This window comes from Pollicipes pollicipes, unplaced genomic scaffold, assembly GCF_011947565.3.
Source record: "Pollicipes pollicipes isolate AB1234 unplaced genomic scaffold, Ppol_2.1 Scaffold_7261;HRSCAF=8764_pilon_pilon_pilon, whole genome shotgun sequence".
Classification (NCBI taxonomy): Eukaryota; Metazoa; Arthropoda; class Thecostraca; order Pollicipedomorpha; family Pollicipedidae; genus Pollicipes; species Pollicipes pollicipes.
The window spans coordinates 29,496,194-29,514,313 of record NW_023597054.1 but is presented as its reverse complement, the minus strand read 5'-3'; the positions used below and the strand labels follow the sequence as shown (position 1 = coordinate 29,514,313).

Here is an 18,120-nt window from a genome sequence, read left to right as displayed (position 1 = left end):
ATGACGCCGGGAAGTACTGGATAAACGAAGGCATGAAACAATCCTTATGATCTAAAGTGAGAATGTTTAACTTCAATGCACATTATTGCGTAGGACCACATAATTCCTCGATTGCTCAAGTACTAGAAAAGAATAACAAGAGCGATGTTATATGCGGGACTCTGGACCTTAACGTAGTTTGCTTTGCCTTTTACTTGCCGGATGCGAGCGTCCTTATACCAGAATATACTGTCCAATAAAAATTTTCTTCACAGAATTGCAGTTAGTTGACCACTCGTAAGCTTACAATTCACTCAAGGTCAGCATGAGATCACTCGAATACGAATACACTCAGGGACTTCTCGTTCGTCGTTTTGCGCAGGCAGTGTCGGCGTTATTACGCCACGCGGCTTTGTGAAATTCCAACCGCCCACTCGCCACCTGAAGCCCAGAGGTCAGACATGCATACACCAAATGCTCCAGATAATCACGGCGCCAGCGCGATGAGCCGAGTCCAATTACACTCGACTCTCCCGTACAGAATCTAACCATGCGTGACATTGTTAGCCCCAATGATTAAACAACCAGGTCAGGGAGATGGGAACAACACCATCTTCACTTTACGTCCGCACGAAAGAGGTCATTTGAACCAAGCACATCAAAATGGCATAAATCACGGGTCGCGCGTTCTTCGATGTCTGACGGCATGACCCCACAATAGACTCGGGGCCAGCACACTCACTTGTTGCTACCATAAGACAGTAGTGCTGCCGCCTTCAGTCAGCAATACGAAACTAACATTTCGTCCTCCAAATTGGGTTGTTGGTATCATTAGTTTTGTCTCGACGAGCTGTATATTTTGACCAGGTAAAGTGTGCATTAATGCTTTTAAAAATAATTAAAAGGGATGTAAGGTTGGTAAATTCGCTGTGTCTGTGACGTTTCCCAACGACAGAAACGAGTTACTGACACGTATCTGTGATACACGAGGCTTAATTGTTCCCACGCGGTTGTTTTCAGGGTAAAAAACACGCATGTGCTTACATACGCGGTTTTGTCACCAACGATCAGCGTCAGTACTGTGTCAAAAGCGCGTCTTTGTGAAGATACGCGTTTTTTGTCATTGCGAACAGTTGTAAATTGAGCAGTTACGCGTTTTTGCCACCGAAAAACGCTTATTTCAAGTTGTTTCCAGATCCGTGCAAATAAGAGCATCTTCACGGCGGAAGTGCTGCTGTCACACACGTGCGTTGCAGTCGTTCATAAAAGGGCAGGATAGCAATTTCGCTGTGTTTACACAATGGCTATTTACCACCAAGACCCTACCATCATCCTGTGAATCACAACGGGCATGCCTGACACCATGTCTGACGCTCTCCACCCAACATATGCTCGATTTTTGCGTAGACGCCCCGGCCCTGAGTTAAGACTGTAGCGATTCCCAGTCCTTGTAATTTTTACTTTGCTAGATAAATGATAATTTCGTCTCCCGATCGGTACACACTTACGTCTTATGTACGACCATGCCATTAAAATAACACACACAAAAACGTTCCCCCTGAACAATTATGAAATTGCTAGTTACGCGTCTCTGACTTTTGACAGCAGAGTGTTTTATTGGCTGTCCGTATGTTACGGCTGCTGATCCTCAAGGCGGCACGCCATTCGATTGATCCCACTGGCAAAACCTCGCGTATTGTCATTCTAACGGCCCCACCGCACCAGGTCCCCTAACATACCTCTCCCTGTGGTTTACCTATGACGAAATGAAGGTGCGGCAAACAAGATCCCTCCGCACGAATGAATGTATGCGGTGTATATGAACGCAATACGTCCCGCGACCGATCAGGACTTGCACGGTCCGAGGGTCGCGGGCGGAGACTTACCCGTGCAGCCGTAGTCATAAACGTTCTCCGTCAGGGTGTCTATAATGTTTTTCAGCCGCTTTGCAAGCACCGTGTCGGGCATGCTCTTCTTCAATGAGTAGGAGAAGACCTGCGGGGAACACATGTTATATTTGATTCATAACATATGCGATAACGGGCCAAGGGAATCGTCCCGTCTTGCGATATTAGTTCCGGCTCCCAACAATACCACGGAGAGCATTCGTGCCAGGCGAGCGGCATGTGGTAAATCCAGAATAAGGCGCGCTGCGGGACATCGTAGCTCCTGAACTAATGGTCTGGCCACATACTCCGAAAATATCACCGCAGAGGAGATCTCCACAGCTGAACTCCGCTCGAGCAGACCCAATGGCCCCCGTTTTTTTAACGCGCCGCGGCCGACTGGCCGCGCCGTAGATCGCACCTGCAGGTAGGCGGCCAGCGAGTACTGGTACATGGAGTTGACAGTGGCCATGTCGGAGAGCACGAAGAAGAGCAGCGCGCCGCGCCGGGCCACCGGCCGGAAGCCGTCGCGCAGGCGGTCGATGTCGAGCGCCGTGCTGGCCGCCAGCTCCAGCTTCTCGAACACCTCCGTGGCCTTGCTCTTGGTGTCCTCCAGGGTCTGCAGCAGCTCGGTGTTGTCCAGCATGTTGCCCTGCGGCGTAGGTCAAGGAGCGTCAGGGGTCGGCAGAGCCGCTGATCCGACCCTCGCTAGACACCCCGCCGATGCTCACCATCCTCTTACCCGTGAGCTCAAATGTAACACCCTGCGCTCATTTCTGGCCCTCGGGGGTGAAAGCAGCAGAAACGGGAAGCACAGTTGTAAACGCGATCAGATTTCGGAAATCACCGAAGATCGATTCACGACTTCTGATGCGCACACATTGTTTCCATTGTTACACCGTTTCTTAAAGCCCTTTCTTTACGGGACGGAAACAAGTATGACGCGTTATCAAATCATCCGCCCGACCATCTTCCCAACCCTTCCCGTCATCCCTGTAGCAGTATCACTGGTCACAGCCGCTATCATTTCACAGGCACAAGATCACCACCGTTTTCAGTCCGTCGACACTGTCCACCCACTTATCACATTCCAACAATGATCTATGGTGAACGGGTGGCAGCGGAGACACCGCAGCGAACCAAGCCGCGCCCCCGGCCACCTGGCAGGTGGAGAGCTCTCGAAGCAACGCGTCTTCAAGGTCCTTGAGCAGGCGTTTGTTCTGACTGGTCTCTGAGATGAGATTCTCTCGCTGCTCCTCCAGGTCGCGCCTCTCCGAGCCCACCACCACACTCAGCAGCTGATCCTCCAGACCCTGGTGGGCGCCGGCCAAGTATTGCAAACCAACGGCTTGTGCGCATCCACAAGACGCACACCATGCGATCCCACAATCAAACGCTGGCACGCTGATGACACAGCGATTACAGCAGCAAACAGATCGCGGATGATGCCAGCCAACGGATTCCATACGGATGATGTTTAGCCTTTCCCATAGCAGGGCTTACCTTGGTGGTCACAGTATAGTTGATGACCATGGCTTTTCCGAACACCGCCGGAGAGTACGTGGGATTCGTCATCTTGGAGTCGAGATAGAGGCGGAAGTTCTGATCGTAGTCCACCTCCCGGTCCCCGAGCATCACGAACACGCGCCCCTGCTCGGCTGAAGCACACACACACACACACGTACACACGCATACCCAACTGAGTGGCAGCTGAAGGCGGCAAATCAGGAGCTGCACCTCCCGTTCTCCGAGCATCACGAACACGCGTCCCTGCTCGGCTGAAGCACGCACGCGCGTACACACGCATACCCAGCTGAGCGGCATCTGAAGGCGGCAAATTAGGAGCTCCACCTCCCGGTCCCCGAGCATCACGAACACGCGCCCCTAATCGGCTGAAGCACACACGCACGTACGTGCGTACGTACGTACGCACGCACGCACGCACGCACGCACGCACGCACGCACGCACGCACGCACGCACGCACACACGCGCACACACACGCATGCACACGCTCACACACACACACATACACAGCTAACGGCAGCTGCAGGTGGCAAACAACGTTTTGAATTTTCAGGTCATTCGATAATATTCAGGCGGTGCCCATGTATGGCTTGGAAGGAGCGAATCCGCTCGGCGCAGTCACTGTAGTTTGGTGGCGGAGATAGCATCGATACCACTGCTTTTGTATTGTCCACTGGGACTGAAGCGGCTTACTTACTTTTGCTCAGACTTACTTTTGATATTGCGTTCTAGCACGTTATCGATGACCGGATCGATGTATTCCTCCACGTCCTGGACGAGCACGGGGAAGCCATACTTGATCGCCACCTCCAGCTGACGCAGGAAGTCGCTGTCACTGAACGTCACCACCTGAAACGGAGTGATGGTGGTGACGTTTGACGTGGTGAGTGATAGCGTTAGACTAGTTCAGCAGCCTCGAACTTCCTAAGATAACATAGGGTTAGACGATCGCCATAACGGTAGCGTGAAACAACGCAAGAAATCACACTGAAAGGAAAATTAGCATTCACATGCCTCCATGAATGTTTCTAGTTTTATTAAAAACACGAAACGCGTGCCTCCACGTTGAGCAAAAACCGTCCAAGTTATTTGCAGTAACTTGCATGCGTTTGCCTCGCGGTGAAAACGTAAACCTAGCATGACAGTCAGAGACATGATAACGAATCCCATGCACGGAGAATCTGCTTTATGTTTTGATGGTCGAATAACCTGCCTTCAGATTGTTGTTCTGCTCCTTCTTTTTTATCCAGTTCAGGGCCTGCTGCTGCGGATCGATGCACAGCGGGAAGCGGGAGCCCTGGGTGGTCAAGATGCCGTTCTGTACGGAGAGTTCGTCGGGAGGAAGTCCTTCCGAGTTCCATCTGCGTGCCGATGCCCGCAAACAGCAGGCATTAGAACGGCCTATGACACTCCACGTCTTACTGCATACACGAGATAACACCGTGCGGCATCCACAACACGGGGAGTGACGATTTCAGTGTGATACACGACACCGCCACGTTTAACTTTTGGCCTTTGAAAACGAGAAAATTTCGACGGTCATTCTTGGGGCACGAACAGTCGCAAGGACACATATCCGTTTCAAAGCGAATAAATGTCCTTTGACGTCCGAAGACAATCATAACAAACTACTGTGCTATGCCAGGTTGCTGTGCCAGTGACTCCCATGATATCACAATGAGTCCATGCATTCCGATAAGATGTTATTAACGATGTGCGCACGTGTGTCTTATGCCTGCATCCAAGACTCGGGGGGGGGGGGGTATGGGCGCATGCATCCACCACAGACAATAGCAGTGCATTTACTTTAGCGAAATTAGTCAGTTTTTTTTTGGGGGGGAAAGCACGAGAACTACAGACATTCCCATGCTGTGGATAGAACAAAGCACCAGCAATCACTTCTCACCCGCTGAATAGACCTTGTGAATTCCACCTGAGCACATCAGAGGGCTTCAGGAGCTAGCACAGCATGGAACACATTCCAATCCAAGAGTGGCATATAACTGGGACACAGGTCTACTGTGTCTGAGACAACACGCTGCATCATTCCATGTGGGTGGCGAGCACACTAGAACGTAGGAGCTGGACACAAGCTCTTTGGGTAGCCCTTCCTCACAGGTCAACTGCAATGAGCGACGCAGACAAGTTGAAAAGAGGGGCCCTGCTAGCTTCACCCGTGCGCACCGTGGGTGACCCTCCTCCCACGACACCCGAGCCTGCCCCTGACTCCCTCCTCCACCTGTCTGACACCGGTCTCGGTCGCGGCGCCCTCAGCACGGGCCTCTCCCCGGCTGTCGTACTTTGAGATCTCGACGTCGTCAGTGAGCACTCGCTCGAGCAGGAAGGGCTGTGACATGGGCACGCTGCGCTCCAGCAGGTCCGCCTGCCATTCGGTGTACACCAGCTGGTTGCGGTAGTCCCAGGTGAAGGCGCCCACGTAGCAGAGGAAGGCCGAGCACAGCAGGCAGTCGCCCATCAGCTGGATCCGCTGCTCACCCAGCTCCTTTAGTGTCTGCGTCCACCTGGCGGACGAACGATTAACTACTACTGCGGTCATCCGACGGCCGGCTGGTCGGAAAAGCGCCCAGCACACACTCTGTGGGCTGGCGTTATATGGCTGGCGTAGGAGTGTTCGGACAAGTTCTGGGAGGAAACTAGCGCCTTCTTCCATCTTGTGCACTACAATGCGTTACAAGGTGATGCTATCCTTCAGTACTCAGTGATGAAAAGCCATCAAGAGCTGCATATTTAATGAGCGATCGTGAGGCGGCAAGTGATCATAGTTGTGACGAATCCATTAGGAGCCGCGCTGTTAATGAGCGATGGCGAGGCGGCGGGTGACGGCATTGGTGAACATCTATTAAGAACTGCACATCAATGAGCGATCGTGAGATGGCGAGTGACGGTATTGGTGACCAACCCATTAAGAACTGCACAATTAATGAGCGATCGTGAGATGGCGGGTGACGACACTGGTAACCAATCCATCACGAGGCTAGCACTCTGCGCGACTATTCCACCCCCAAGTTTATGGTCACCTCTCGTTCTCGGACGCCAGACCGTTGATGAGTCGGTCGGCCGCGTCCAGACGCTTCATCATCAGCTCAGTCTCCGCCTGGAGAATGGCACGCTCCTCTTTGGCCGTCTCAAACTTGGCATTGAGCTCGGCCATCAGCTGCTCGATTCGTTCCACTTCAGCATTGGTGGCGTCCAATTCTTTCTTCGCCTGCAAAAATAAGATGATAATAGATGTCATCATGGCAGCCGTACACCCAACATTCCTTGCGGCTCACAGCTGGACCAGGACGGTTATGTCCACCACGGCGTGATCAGGCGGATTTAATGAGGCTGGTCGCTGTCATGACAGGGCAATTCCCAAACTGCACACATAAAGAAACACTCATGAGCGAGCTACGGATTCAGGGTGGTCTTGGCTAAACTGCCGACTGTACAGCCTGAAACGTGTTATATTTTGCTTACATGTAAGCTAAAAAAGCATACATGTTGGGGTAAAAAAGCGCTTTATGTAAACATTACACAGATCAAACGCATGCTGCTGACTGAAAATACCTTTGAAGATCACAGAATATTCAAAGCTCCATAAATCCGATACGTTTTGCGAATGCATTACACCACCCTGCAGATATCATATACGAAACACGCCATTTCAGGGGACAAGGCAATATCATGTTCTACATCGCCTTACCGCGTAGAAATCTTTTTCCAGCTGAGCCACCTTCTCCCTCTTCGGCCGCACCTCCTTCAGCACGTCACAGTAGCTCATCACAGCATTGACAAACTTGAGGAGACCGGCTCCAGCGCGGGACACCGCTCTCATCTCGTCCTCACTCATTCGCAACTCCTGTGGGCCAGTTTGTCGATTCAGTGATCAAAATGCATGCACCTGTCAGTCAGTACACATACATACAAAGCACCGCAACGCAGCCGCGCTACCCACGCCACACTGGCCCGATTGGTGCAGCCCAGCATCCCATGAGAGCTGGAGCTGCCTTTTCAGCAGCACAATCTGGCCACGTCTTCTGCATGACCGTCGCGCTGGCACTAGCTGTTGTAATCGCTCTTTACGCCTCGTCGACGTACTCCTGCCAGCTGAGCATGTCCAACCTTGAGGAAGCCCTTGACGGTCTTGATGGCAGACTGTGGGATGGAGTCGACGTCCATCTCCTGCAGCGTTCTCAGGAAGGAAGGGTCCGACATCATGCCCTTGGCGCCCTTCCACGACACGTCTTTGATGCCCCGGATCACCACCACACACTCACACACGGCCTGCACCGGTTTGGGCGGCGTGGCGAACGACCTGTCAATCGAGAAAAACGTGACCTCTTGGTGGTGAGTGAACTGTGGTCATGCGTCTAAATGATGACAAAGATGCATAGAGCACATTTAGACTTTTGGGAGTAAGAACACAACAGGAAAGAGTGTTGATTTGGGGATGTATTATTCGCTGAATGGCATCACCACGCTCACATCACCATATTTCAGCTAGGCATCACTCGATGCAATACTCCCGTTGAGTGCGCGCGGTGGCTGCCAGACCTGATTTCGGTGATGTCGGCCTTCTCCAGGTCCTCCAGCGCCAGTCGGGCTGCCTCCAGCACGGGCAGCGCATCCGACAGCACCTCCTCCGCCTCCCGCTTCTCCCGGGCGATCACCTTACTACTCGTTTCGATCTCCTTACTCTTAGAAATGGCGAACTCCTTCTTCTGTGACGCCTCCTCCGTGCCTGAGGGACGCACACACTGCTCTCAGCCCGCGACCTGCACTTCACCGTCCTTGGACAAACATCTTTTATGACAGCAAGAAAGCGCTTGGTATTTTTTCCTCCTTAACCTCACTACGCGCAGCAGCGTCTTCTTAATTCCCGTCACAAAGCTCAGTACTGGGTCCGGCTAAACACATGGGTACCATTCATACGCAGACGAAACGTTCAATGCATTCGCGAAGGCATCGCGCAAGGACAACTACCTTGGTACAGTCAATGAGGCACCGCAACACCTGGGGGCGCCACGGGCGCGTTCCGTACCCAAAGCGATCTCCTGGATGAGCTTCTCGCAGGCGGCGGATTTCTCCAGTACGGCGACTTTTTGTACTTCGAGTTTCGCATTGAGTTCGTGAATTTGTTCACGCGCTTCTGCTATTTTCTGCAGGCCACCGCCTAAGCGTTCACACTGAAATGAGTTCGTGCGGCTGTAGATTCGTCCAGCACTTGAATGCACACTACGCCAGGCTTAAGAGCAGCACAGTTACCCCATGGTGCCCCAGACCACAGCAATGGCACGGCCTAACAGTGACATCAGCAACACCTCCTCCAGCAGCCGCTCTCGGGCCGAGTGGCTCTGCAAGCCACTTCAGACACAGTCAGCGTGGCGCTGAGCCCTGTCCTCGTAACCAGCACACAGCTGGCAGGACGCAGACGGCGGCGGCGCCGCCCGTCTCCACACCTGCGCCAGGTTGTCCTCGTTGCTCTCCTGCAGCAGCCTCAGGTACGTCTTGATGTAGTCCAGGTAGTGTTTGGGCGTGCAGTGGTTGACGCGGCGCAGCTTCTGCTGGTACTGCACGCTGGCCAGCTGAACCGACGTATGCACTTGCACCACGTGCGCCACGATCGAGGCTCGAAACTCGTCCGGAACACGTGCCGCCTGTTGGCATCACGCGGCCTCCGTCACGCGGGGGCCACGACGGCGACCTGACATAGGTACGACACGCCTGGTGATATCACGTGGCACCCGTCACGTGCGGACCCCCGGCGGGTACGACACGTCTGATGATATCACACGACACCCGTCACGTGCGGATCACGACGGCGACGTGGTATAGGTACGACACGTCTGGTGATATCACACGACACCCGCCACGTGCGGACCACGACGGCGACCTGACATAGGTACGACACGCCTGGTGATATCACATGGCACCCGTCACGTGCGGACCACGACGGGTACGACACGTCTGATGATATCACACGACACCCGCCACGTGCGGGCCACGACGGCGACCTGACATGGGTACGACACGCCTGGTGATATCACATGGCACCCGTCACGTGCGGACCACGACGGCGACGCGGTATAGGTACGACACGGCTGGTGATATCAGACGGCACCGTCACGCGCGAGCGTCATGCGACACACGCGCCGCCCGTAAGACAAAGCGCTGTTTGAAAGCGATAGGTATGGTCCCTACATAGCATCATATACAGACGTTGGGCGAATGAAGGGAGAGCTTAGACGTCTCACGATGTTTGAAAGAGGAAACCACTGTTGAAGGAAACACAATAGTCCCGAGTGCTCTTCTTCTATTGGTCATGCGGCAGTCTCCCCCCCCCCCCCCCCCCCCCTTCTCCTGACGAGCTGACTCGGTCTCGTCTGGCTGAGGAGCCCCGCCCCGTCCCGACACACCCCGCAAAGCCCAGCAATCCCCCCCCCCCCCCCCGACCTATCCCCGGCCGCCTGACACCGGACCTCCGCCAGGAAGACGCTGGCCACGGCGAACAGCGCCTGCTCCGGCCACGGCTGGAACCAGTCGATGGTGGTGTTGTTGACCAGGCCGGGGAAGTTGCGACAGCGGATCTGCAGCTGCTGGCCGGTCGGCGACATGCACAGCACCACGTGGAGGTTCTGCACGCACCGATTCACGAAGAACTGCCACACGCTCTCCCTGAGGGCACAGGACCGGCCTCGGGTCAGTGGTGCGCGTCACTGATCCGCACGCTCTCCCTAAGGGCACATGGCCGGCCTCGGGTCGGTGGTGCGCGTGACTCGTCCGGCACCTCATCACTTCTGTACGCAGCACCGGGCTGGAGTGCTGCTGTTGAACAATGAGGTCACCGGCGGCACGCGCAGTAGGCAAATGCGTCAAGCCAGGGCCATAATTGAATTGGGAAGACCAATGCTGGTAAACTCTATTCATGGGTGTAACCACCATGGAGAGGGGACGGGGTGGGAGCTGTGGGACATATCCGTCCCAAAAATTTTCGTGAAATTGGATTTTTGTAGCATGGTATGAACAAATAACATGTGCCAATTCCAAGCAAGTTACCCTGTATGGTCATTTCGGCAAAAAACCTGACTGACATGACCTTCATGAATGGATGAAAGGACATGATGTGTAACAGAAAAAGTGTTGGCTGGGTAAATTTGTCATGTCAGCTATTGAAACAAATCAGCGTTTGTTCTGTAATGGTTACCAAGATATTCAAGGAAAACATCAGTTGCGCCTGTTGGCGTCTTCCCCTGGTCCGGCTGGTGTTTAAGTGATATTGTTAGGACCGGTTGTACCCAGATTCCATGTTGACACCTCAAACCCTGAGTTGCCCTCCCCCCCCCCCCCCCCCCCCCCATCTCAGAGGCATGATCTCATCCAACACCGCATCCGCATGATCTCGGCCCATCGTCAGCAGTTCCCCTAAAGTATGAGCAGAACCCAATTACAGAATCCAGCCTTCATTTTAAAACAGAGCATTTGCCAACATTTGGCGTACTGTTCATTTCATTTCCCTCCATATTCGTAAGCCTGCTTTAAAAAACAATGACCTGGATAAGCCACGCACTTATGTGATGATAATGCTACAGAAGGCCGCGTAGCCACTAACGGCCGGCGAGTGCACAGCTCTAGTGTACAGACTTTTGTATGGCGTATCCTGCTTTAACAGCTTCGTCTCTCACAGCTCCCAGAATCTGATCCTTTTCGTCTTCTCCAAACAGGGCTGGGACCATACCTGAAACGGTGATTTAGGTCAGCTGAGGAAGCACATATCTGAACAGGCTACACAAATTATCTACTGCTACAATGCATAACACTGTATGTATACGATCCTCAACAATGCCCGACATCGGTACCCATTCATGGCCATATAATTCGCCGGGCGTACACTGCATAGAACACATTGCTTATCAACTGTGCTCTGTTGCATGACAAAAAAGATGAACATGCAACCATGCAGGCACATATAATTAGTTTGAAACGTGGAACAAAATCAGATGAATTATCTTTTGGTAAAAACAACAACTACAACATAAAACCATAAGCCCGGACCAGCATTCCAAGTCGATGGCACGCGACGAGAACTCACCCGAGGTCAGCATGTTGTTGACCAGCTCCAGGAAGCCCTCCTCGGCGACATGGTTGTCGCAGAAGAGGAATACCACCTGCTTGTTCTGCAGGCCCAGCTTGTCGTACAGCACCTTCAGGTCGTCGCGGAACGACGACTCGCCATAACCGCGGCTCAGTTGTATCTCGAACACCTCACATCCTGCGGCCAGACCACACACAAACACAGCCTCAGCACCATCACTGGACGAACGCGAACATCCACGATCCGGTGCCGTGCCAGACTGACACAACTGATCCTGCGTCGGCGGGCGTCACATCGGATGCCCAGGGGAGGCGGCTGGGCGCTGCGTGTGTCAGTAGTGCCGCCGGTACCGGCACGCACAGGCGGCACCGACAGCCAACGGCCGAGCCCCACATACCGGCAGTGAAGGCGGCCAGCCGGGTGAGACTCTGCTTGCCGCTGCCACCGACGCCCACCAGCAGGGCGTGGCCCTGCACCATGCGCAGCACGCGCTGAATACGCGTCAGGTGCTGCAGCGCGTCGTCAAACAGCACCAGCTGTAGCTTGTTGTTACCGCTCTCATTGTACTCCTCCATGATCTGTGGACGCGGCAGGAGCACCTGATGCCGGCTGCGCGTGATGCGAGCTGACGGCCTGCGCACCGCTGATTCCAAAATCCCCCCAGTCGTAGCCACAAGGACCGCGTAAATCTCGTGGCTCGGGCACCACGACTGCCACTGCACTGGTCAAACATCTGGGTCGCAGCCGCCCCATTCTGGCATTATTTCACGCTTCGCTTGTATTTGAACATGGGCTTCACAGTTGTCTAAACGGAAATAATCCCCAACAAGACACTCAACTACGACGGGCGACCATATACGATGGGAGTTCCAATTTGATGTCCATGAATTACCTTGCTACTGTTTTCGTATACATAGACGGTAGAAGCACATCAATAATCATAATTTGTGCACCACAGCGCCCCGCTAGAGTCACCTAACGCTGGGCCAAAGTAGTTGCCCTTGCCCACCTCCTGGAAGAGGGCCTTAGAGGCGTCGTAGTCCTGCATGTCCTCATACAGTCGCGGCACGTCCTCCTCGAGCGCGTTGCGGTAGTCGCCGAACAGGATGGGGTCGCGCAGAACGTAGTCAGTCCACTCCTCGCTCCGCTCGCCCACGTTCTCGGCCAGCAGCTGTGCCAGCTGGCCAGACACCACCGCATAGTCCTGCAGACGAGTGACGCCTTCGGTGACAGGTGCTGCGCCACCAGCCGCCTATAGCGTCTCATCCTTCGGCTCTGTGGCATCTGGTCATTTGTCGAAGACGAGTCTCATTTCCGCTTTAGTGTCTCCTTATTTACCCGCGTGGTGCCTTGTCATTTGCTCCTGTAGCATTCCCTTAACACGCGTTCGGGTAGGTGGTTGACTGCGACCCGCTCGGGTGCTGTGGAGGTCAATTTACCCTACTGAGGTTAAAAAAGTAAGAGAGCTACAGACACCAAATTCAGGGCGCAGGTCCGAATACCGGTGACTTCATTTGTAACAAATTTTATGTTCCCTGGGTTTTTGTAACAAATTTTATGCTGCCCTTTCGATTGAATAATGTCAAACTCCAGATTTCTGTCCGCACTGTCATCAGAGCTCCTCCCGTAGCCAGCGCTAGCCTAAATACCTTTGATAGTAAAAGGTCGCTGATGCTAATATCAGGCCAACGACCAGACTTCAGCTTATCAGGGCAGCAATCACGAAAGAAAGCAATATCCTTTTTACCCATGAATCCACGATCGGCGTCACGCACTACCCTAGGCGCCATGCTTCTTACAGCAAAAGGCTAATCGAGGTCATTTTCGGTCAGTCATCTCACCATCATGAAGTAAAAAAGTAATCTTTTGGCATCCTTTTGATCCAGGAGTTCCAAATGACAGTTCACATCTACCACAGCAAACATGTTTTCCAGTAGAAAAGCGGTTTGGTTTTGACCTTGATCTGTTCTTAGTTGGCAAACGTGATCATGACTTGAATTGTCTTATAATTTGAAAAAACGATCTCAAGGCAGTACGACTTCGTCTATCACACCGATGTCACACCACATGAACAATTCCCTTTGAATTGCCTTCGCTGATAGCCATGACCTGACTTTGACCTGCTACAGGTCAGCGACTTTACAGGGTACATTTTTTTCTTTTACTGCAAAGCCAGATATTCAATTGCCTAAAACGAGGCAGATTTATGAGGGATGATTCTAGTAGGTGCACATAACCAGCCCGGCCAGGCCTATGACGAGACGTGCGCCACCCAACCGACAATGAAGACACCCGGCGAGCGGGGTGACTATGTGCGGCCAATGGACGGCGACCGGCTAAGGCCGTAAAGTGGACCGTTTGGTGCCCAAAAGTAAACTTGCAACGTTTTTACAGTAAAACCTCTACGGTAATAAATCGACTCTCTGGGAGCCATCCGTGGCTGCTCCCATCTCTCGACAGGGGCAAGCACGCAGGACCATGGACGGATGGGCCCCGTGCGGCCGCTCCAGTCGCCCACGCCGTCGTACCTTGTCGTCGATCAGGCGGTCGGCAAACACGCGCAGGCATTCGTTCCTCCAGCAGCGCACCATCTGCTTGCTTTTGGTGAAGCGCTCAGGGCTGGTTTGGCAGAGGCCGCCGAAGATGCGCGACAGGTCTCGCAGATTGAACAGGTAGTGGAAGCGTGACGGCGTCGGAGGCAGCAACCGCACGATGGCCTAGGACGTGGCGAGGCATGACATGAAACTGACGCCAGAATGCGTAGTGTGGTGACACTTGGAGTGGAATAACGTCTTAAGCAAGATCGAGACAAACCATTCACGGTGCACTGGCATTCAGGTTTCTTCAAACGGAGCGCAAGCGGCGCAACGCCGTCTTATAGCCAAGTTCGGAGGGCGTCATCCGCCCCGCATACCTGATACAGCTGCATGGTCGCTTTCGTGAGCGGCGTGGCCAGCTCAGAGATGGCCGAATCAAACGGCTGCAGATGACCAGCGAGAATGCTGCAGACAGAGACAGATGGGCCTCGTGTGTGCAAACGTAAACATGCCTTGCAGCTTTTGGCAAAACGCGTTCAGCAAGTCATCGGCAAAACAAACGTACAGTGATCAGCTGCAGCACAGCTCAGTGCGTAGCGACCCAGCTGCGGCACCGCGGCAGCGCAGCACCGCGGCAGCGCAGCACCGTAGCACCGCAGCACCACGCCGCAGCATCGCAGCACCGCGTTGCAGCACCGCAGAACCGCGGCACCACGCCGAAGCATCGCAGCACCGCGTTACAGCCACGCACCACGCACCCAGACGTACCTGACAGCATCAACTAAAAATGCCGATAATTATCTTGGCCTGTTCAGATAGGGTAAGCTCGTCGCTCAGGCTGCAGGACATTCTCCGAGCGGCGGCGCCCGGCTACGCCAGCGCCCGGCCAACCAGGCGTCAGTCACCTGTTGAAGATGTGCCGCAGCGACTCGTCGCCCGGCGAGGCCATGGTGAACACGGAGAACAGCGACAGGAAGCGCGGGTCCATGACGTTCCGGCCGCCGCCGGCTTTGCCCATGGCCGCCACGTAGCCTGCGGGAACCCGGTGGAATACGACTAAAGAATCAAAGGGCTCAGGCGTTTTATATAGTCCAGTCCAGCCCAGCCCAGCCCAGCCCAGCCCAGCCCAGCCCGGCCCGGCCCAGCCCGGCCCAGCCCGGCCCAGCCCGGCCCAGCCCGGCCCGGCCCGGCCCAGCCCGGCCCAGCCCAGCCCGGCCCAGCCCGGCCCAGCCCGGCCCAGCCCGGCCCAGCCCGGCCCGGCCCGGCCCGGCCCAGCCCGGCGCAGCCCGGCCCAGCCCGGCTCAGCCCGGCCCAGCCCAGCCCAGCCCAGCCCAGCCCAGCCCAGCTGCAGTGTTTGAACTGTAGCGTTACGATGCGGTGATTGATTCGGAGATCGCAGCTGAGTGAAAACCTCAGGGCGAATACAGCCTGTGCAGTACGGTGGTGAGGGTGGCTACGCAACTGACCGATATCCTTCAGGAGCTTCCAGTTGAGATCCTTGCCACGGTCGAACAGTCCACCCTTCTCCAGCAGCAGCTTGAGCAGGGCTATTGCCTGCTGCGTTCCGTATTCATCCACCTAGGAACACCACGCACCACCACTGAACGGTGCTCTTGGTGTTCGGCAGAGCCACCCCCTGCGTCGCAAGAAAACATGCAACGACCCAGACCAAACTCATCACACACAAAGCAATAGGCTACAGATAATCTGACCATAAATCCGCACGGCCGCAGCCTACTGGCGGCCGCTAAGCCAACAGCCCAGCAGCGGAGGGCGGAATGCGACGCCCCTGGCTTCCCTCTACGCACCCTGGGCATGTTCATGTCGTCAATGAAGACGATAAGCCGCTTGCCGGGCGGCGGACCGAACGAATCCTTCGTCCGCTTCTCCACGTTGCTTTCCAGGTTGCGCTGGACGTCCATCGAGGTTGTGCGCGACGAGAAGTTCATGCACAGCAGCACCTGCCACAACCGCGCCGGTTCATCAACAGGCTGTCCAGCCACGGAATATGACCGGGTCGAAGAGTAGCGGGATACGTCCGCTTTGCCGAACATCAACAAACTTCAAACGTAATCACGGAACAGGCCACGCTGAAAGGGCCCTGCAACTTTCAGTGTAACGCGTAAACTTCGCTCCCGAGGCCTATCCGCCATGGCGCCGACCGCATCTCAGCACTCGGAGTGTACGCCATTGGAGACACACGTAACGAACAGAGTGAGTGAGACTGGATCAGAGGGAAGGGGTCAGAGCAGTTCAGGCATCAAGCGCGGCTCTCACATGGATTGAAGAGTCGAGCCCACGCAGGTAGGTGGAGGTGGTGGCCGTCTTGCTGGTGCCTGACTCCCCCACCAGCACGACCGGCTTCCTGATCTGCCCAGCATGTCAGCGGTGAGCTACGCCTCGGACCCACCGCACCGATAAGGAATGGCAGACGGCTGAGCGCTAGACTGTGTTACACAGCGATAGAGCATTTCCGACGATCAACGCCTGTCATCAGCGGCAGTGACTGTGCCTCGGCTCATCAGCGGTCGTGACTGCGCTTCGGCTCATCAGCGGTTGTGACCGTGCCTCGGTTCATCAGCGATCGTGACCATGCCTCGGCTCATCAGCAGTCGTGACTGCGCCTTCGTTGTGCGTGAACACCATAATCTAATAATCTAACCGATCAATTCACCCCAAATCAATATAAAGTGCATTCCATATGTCCAATAACCGGCCCATATGTCGTATCGAAAATCCGAGACATACCAGAAAATCCGGGACTATCCCTATGACTGTTCTCAACAGCCCAATGAATCGTGCCGGTGGACGAGTTCCTAACAGAGCAGAATACCTTCTCTGTCATCAGATGTAGGAGCCACGTGCTGCGCACTGTGTCCACGGTCGGAACCAGGATATCATTGAACTTGACAGCGGGGTCGTGTATGTACTCGGGCACTTTGTCCCTCCACGGCACCCACACGACGCTTTCAATGTCCCAGAAGTAGTCAAACAACGTTTCTTCTGTTGTTGGCCATTCGTCTGGGGAACACATAATGCAAATGTTGAGCGCATGATACAGCTCAGCAAAAAAATGCCACAGAAACAACTTCTACTGCGTGAGACACAAGAACTTTTGACGCTGCTTAGAACGGTGTACGGCGGTCTCAATAACATAAAAAGACGCAGCTCACGCCAGAGAAACGACCACATTAATTATTCGTTAAGATGCTGTCTGTGAGACATGTCTCCCTTGCTCGTGCCGTGCATGGGTTTGATCAGATCGTTCTCAGCAGCTAATATTTAGCGTTTCCACCATCCTCGTTAAGCACGCATTCCCCAGCACTCGTTTTTTCTCCCTTTCCCTTCGTGGCTTGTGCGGCAGGTGTCGCGGTGTTACCAGCGTTGGCGAACGCCGCTAACCCGTCTGTGAGCTTTCTCGGTCCTCGCCGCGGTACGTCAGGCGGCTCCCGACCCGCCGCCCACCTGCTTTGGCCCGGCGCGGGCCCTCGTCGGCCAGGCCGGGCATGTTGGCGCAGTCCCGGATCAGGTCGTTGAAGCGGACGCGGTCGGCGTCCTCCAGGCCGGCGCCCAGCGACCAGTACAGCGCTTGCAGGAACACCGGCTCCAGCTGGTCCTCGGGACACGGCTCGCCGGCGCCAACCAGCGCGTCGATCATGCTCGCCAGCTGCACCACCTGCCAGACGCCAACACGGCGCACAAACACATGTCGGCAACGTATCGCGCGTCGTTCTTTTCGCAAGCGTGCTATGGTCAGGGTTCATTTAACAGAAGACCTTCATCGGGAAATTCACCGGAATCCCTCAGCGATTCAAGAGGCTGACACATCTTCGTCGTTAACACATGTAGCCAGCCGTGCGTGACTGGGAAATATGTACTAACGGCCCAAGCGACACGCGTTTCCAGCCCGACTCTAACCAAGCCACAACCCTTATCAAATTTATTACAGGAATTTATATGTGAGTAAACCCAAGTTGAAAATGATAGCTTTGAGTCCTACAAGTAGAGCTAAGCAAATCGAGAACATACAATGCTGGTTTATGCCATGCTAGAAGGAATTCCGAGCGCATACGGCGATAACCCGGGTTTTCAGTGATT

General features: G+C 54.5%; 1 protein-coding gene across 1 annotated transcript in view; it reads right to left on the bottom strand.

The window, feature by feature from the left end:
* The window catches only part of LOC119111282 (dynein heavy chain 10, axonemal-like), a 58,051-nt gene that overhangs the window by 14,422 nt on the left and 25,509 nt on the right, over window positions 1-18,120 (bottom strand). Inside the window, 26 exon segments of the mRNA XM_037235101.1 lie at window positions 1,866-1,974; window positions 2,287-2,517; window positions 3,026-3,178; window positions 3,369-3,523; window positions 4,104-4,239; window positions 4,604-4,751; window positions 5,691-5,912; window positions 6,429-6,616; window positions 7,097-7,252; window positions 7,516-7,708; window positions 7,948-8,134; window positions 8,435-8,579; window positions 8,853-9,050; window positions 9,873-10,068; window positions 11,035-11,128; window positions 11,483-11,662; window positions 11,883-12,063; window positions 12,495-12,689; window positions 14,014-14,202; window positions 14,400-14,487; window positions 14,928-15,054; window positions 15,489-15,600; window positions 15,831-15,983; window positions 16,300-16,392; window positions 16,856-17,043; window positions 17,488-17,698. Coding sequence (XP_037090996.1) covers window positions 1,866-1,974; window positions 2,287-2,517; window positions 3,026-3,178; window positions 3,369-3,523; window positions 4,104-4,239; window positions 4,604-4,751; window positions 5,691-5,912; window positions 6,429-6,616; window positions 7,097-7,252; window positions 7,516-7,708; window positions 7,948-8,134; window positions 8,435-8,579; window positions 8,853-9,050; window positions 9,873-10,068; window positions 11,035-11,128; window positions 11,483-11,662; window positions 11,883-12,063; window positions 12,495-12,689; window positions 14,014-14,202; window positions 14,400-14,487; window positions 14,928-15,054; window positions 15,489-15,600; window positions 15,831-15,983; window positions 16,300-16,392; window positions 16,856-17,043; window positions 17,488-17,698 — 4,228 coding nt within the window.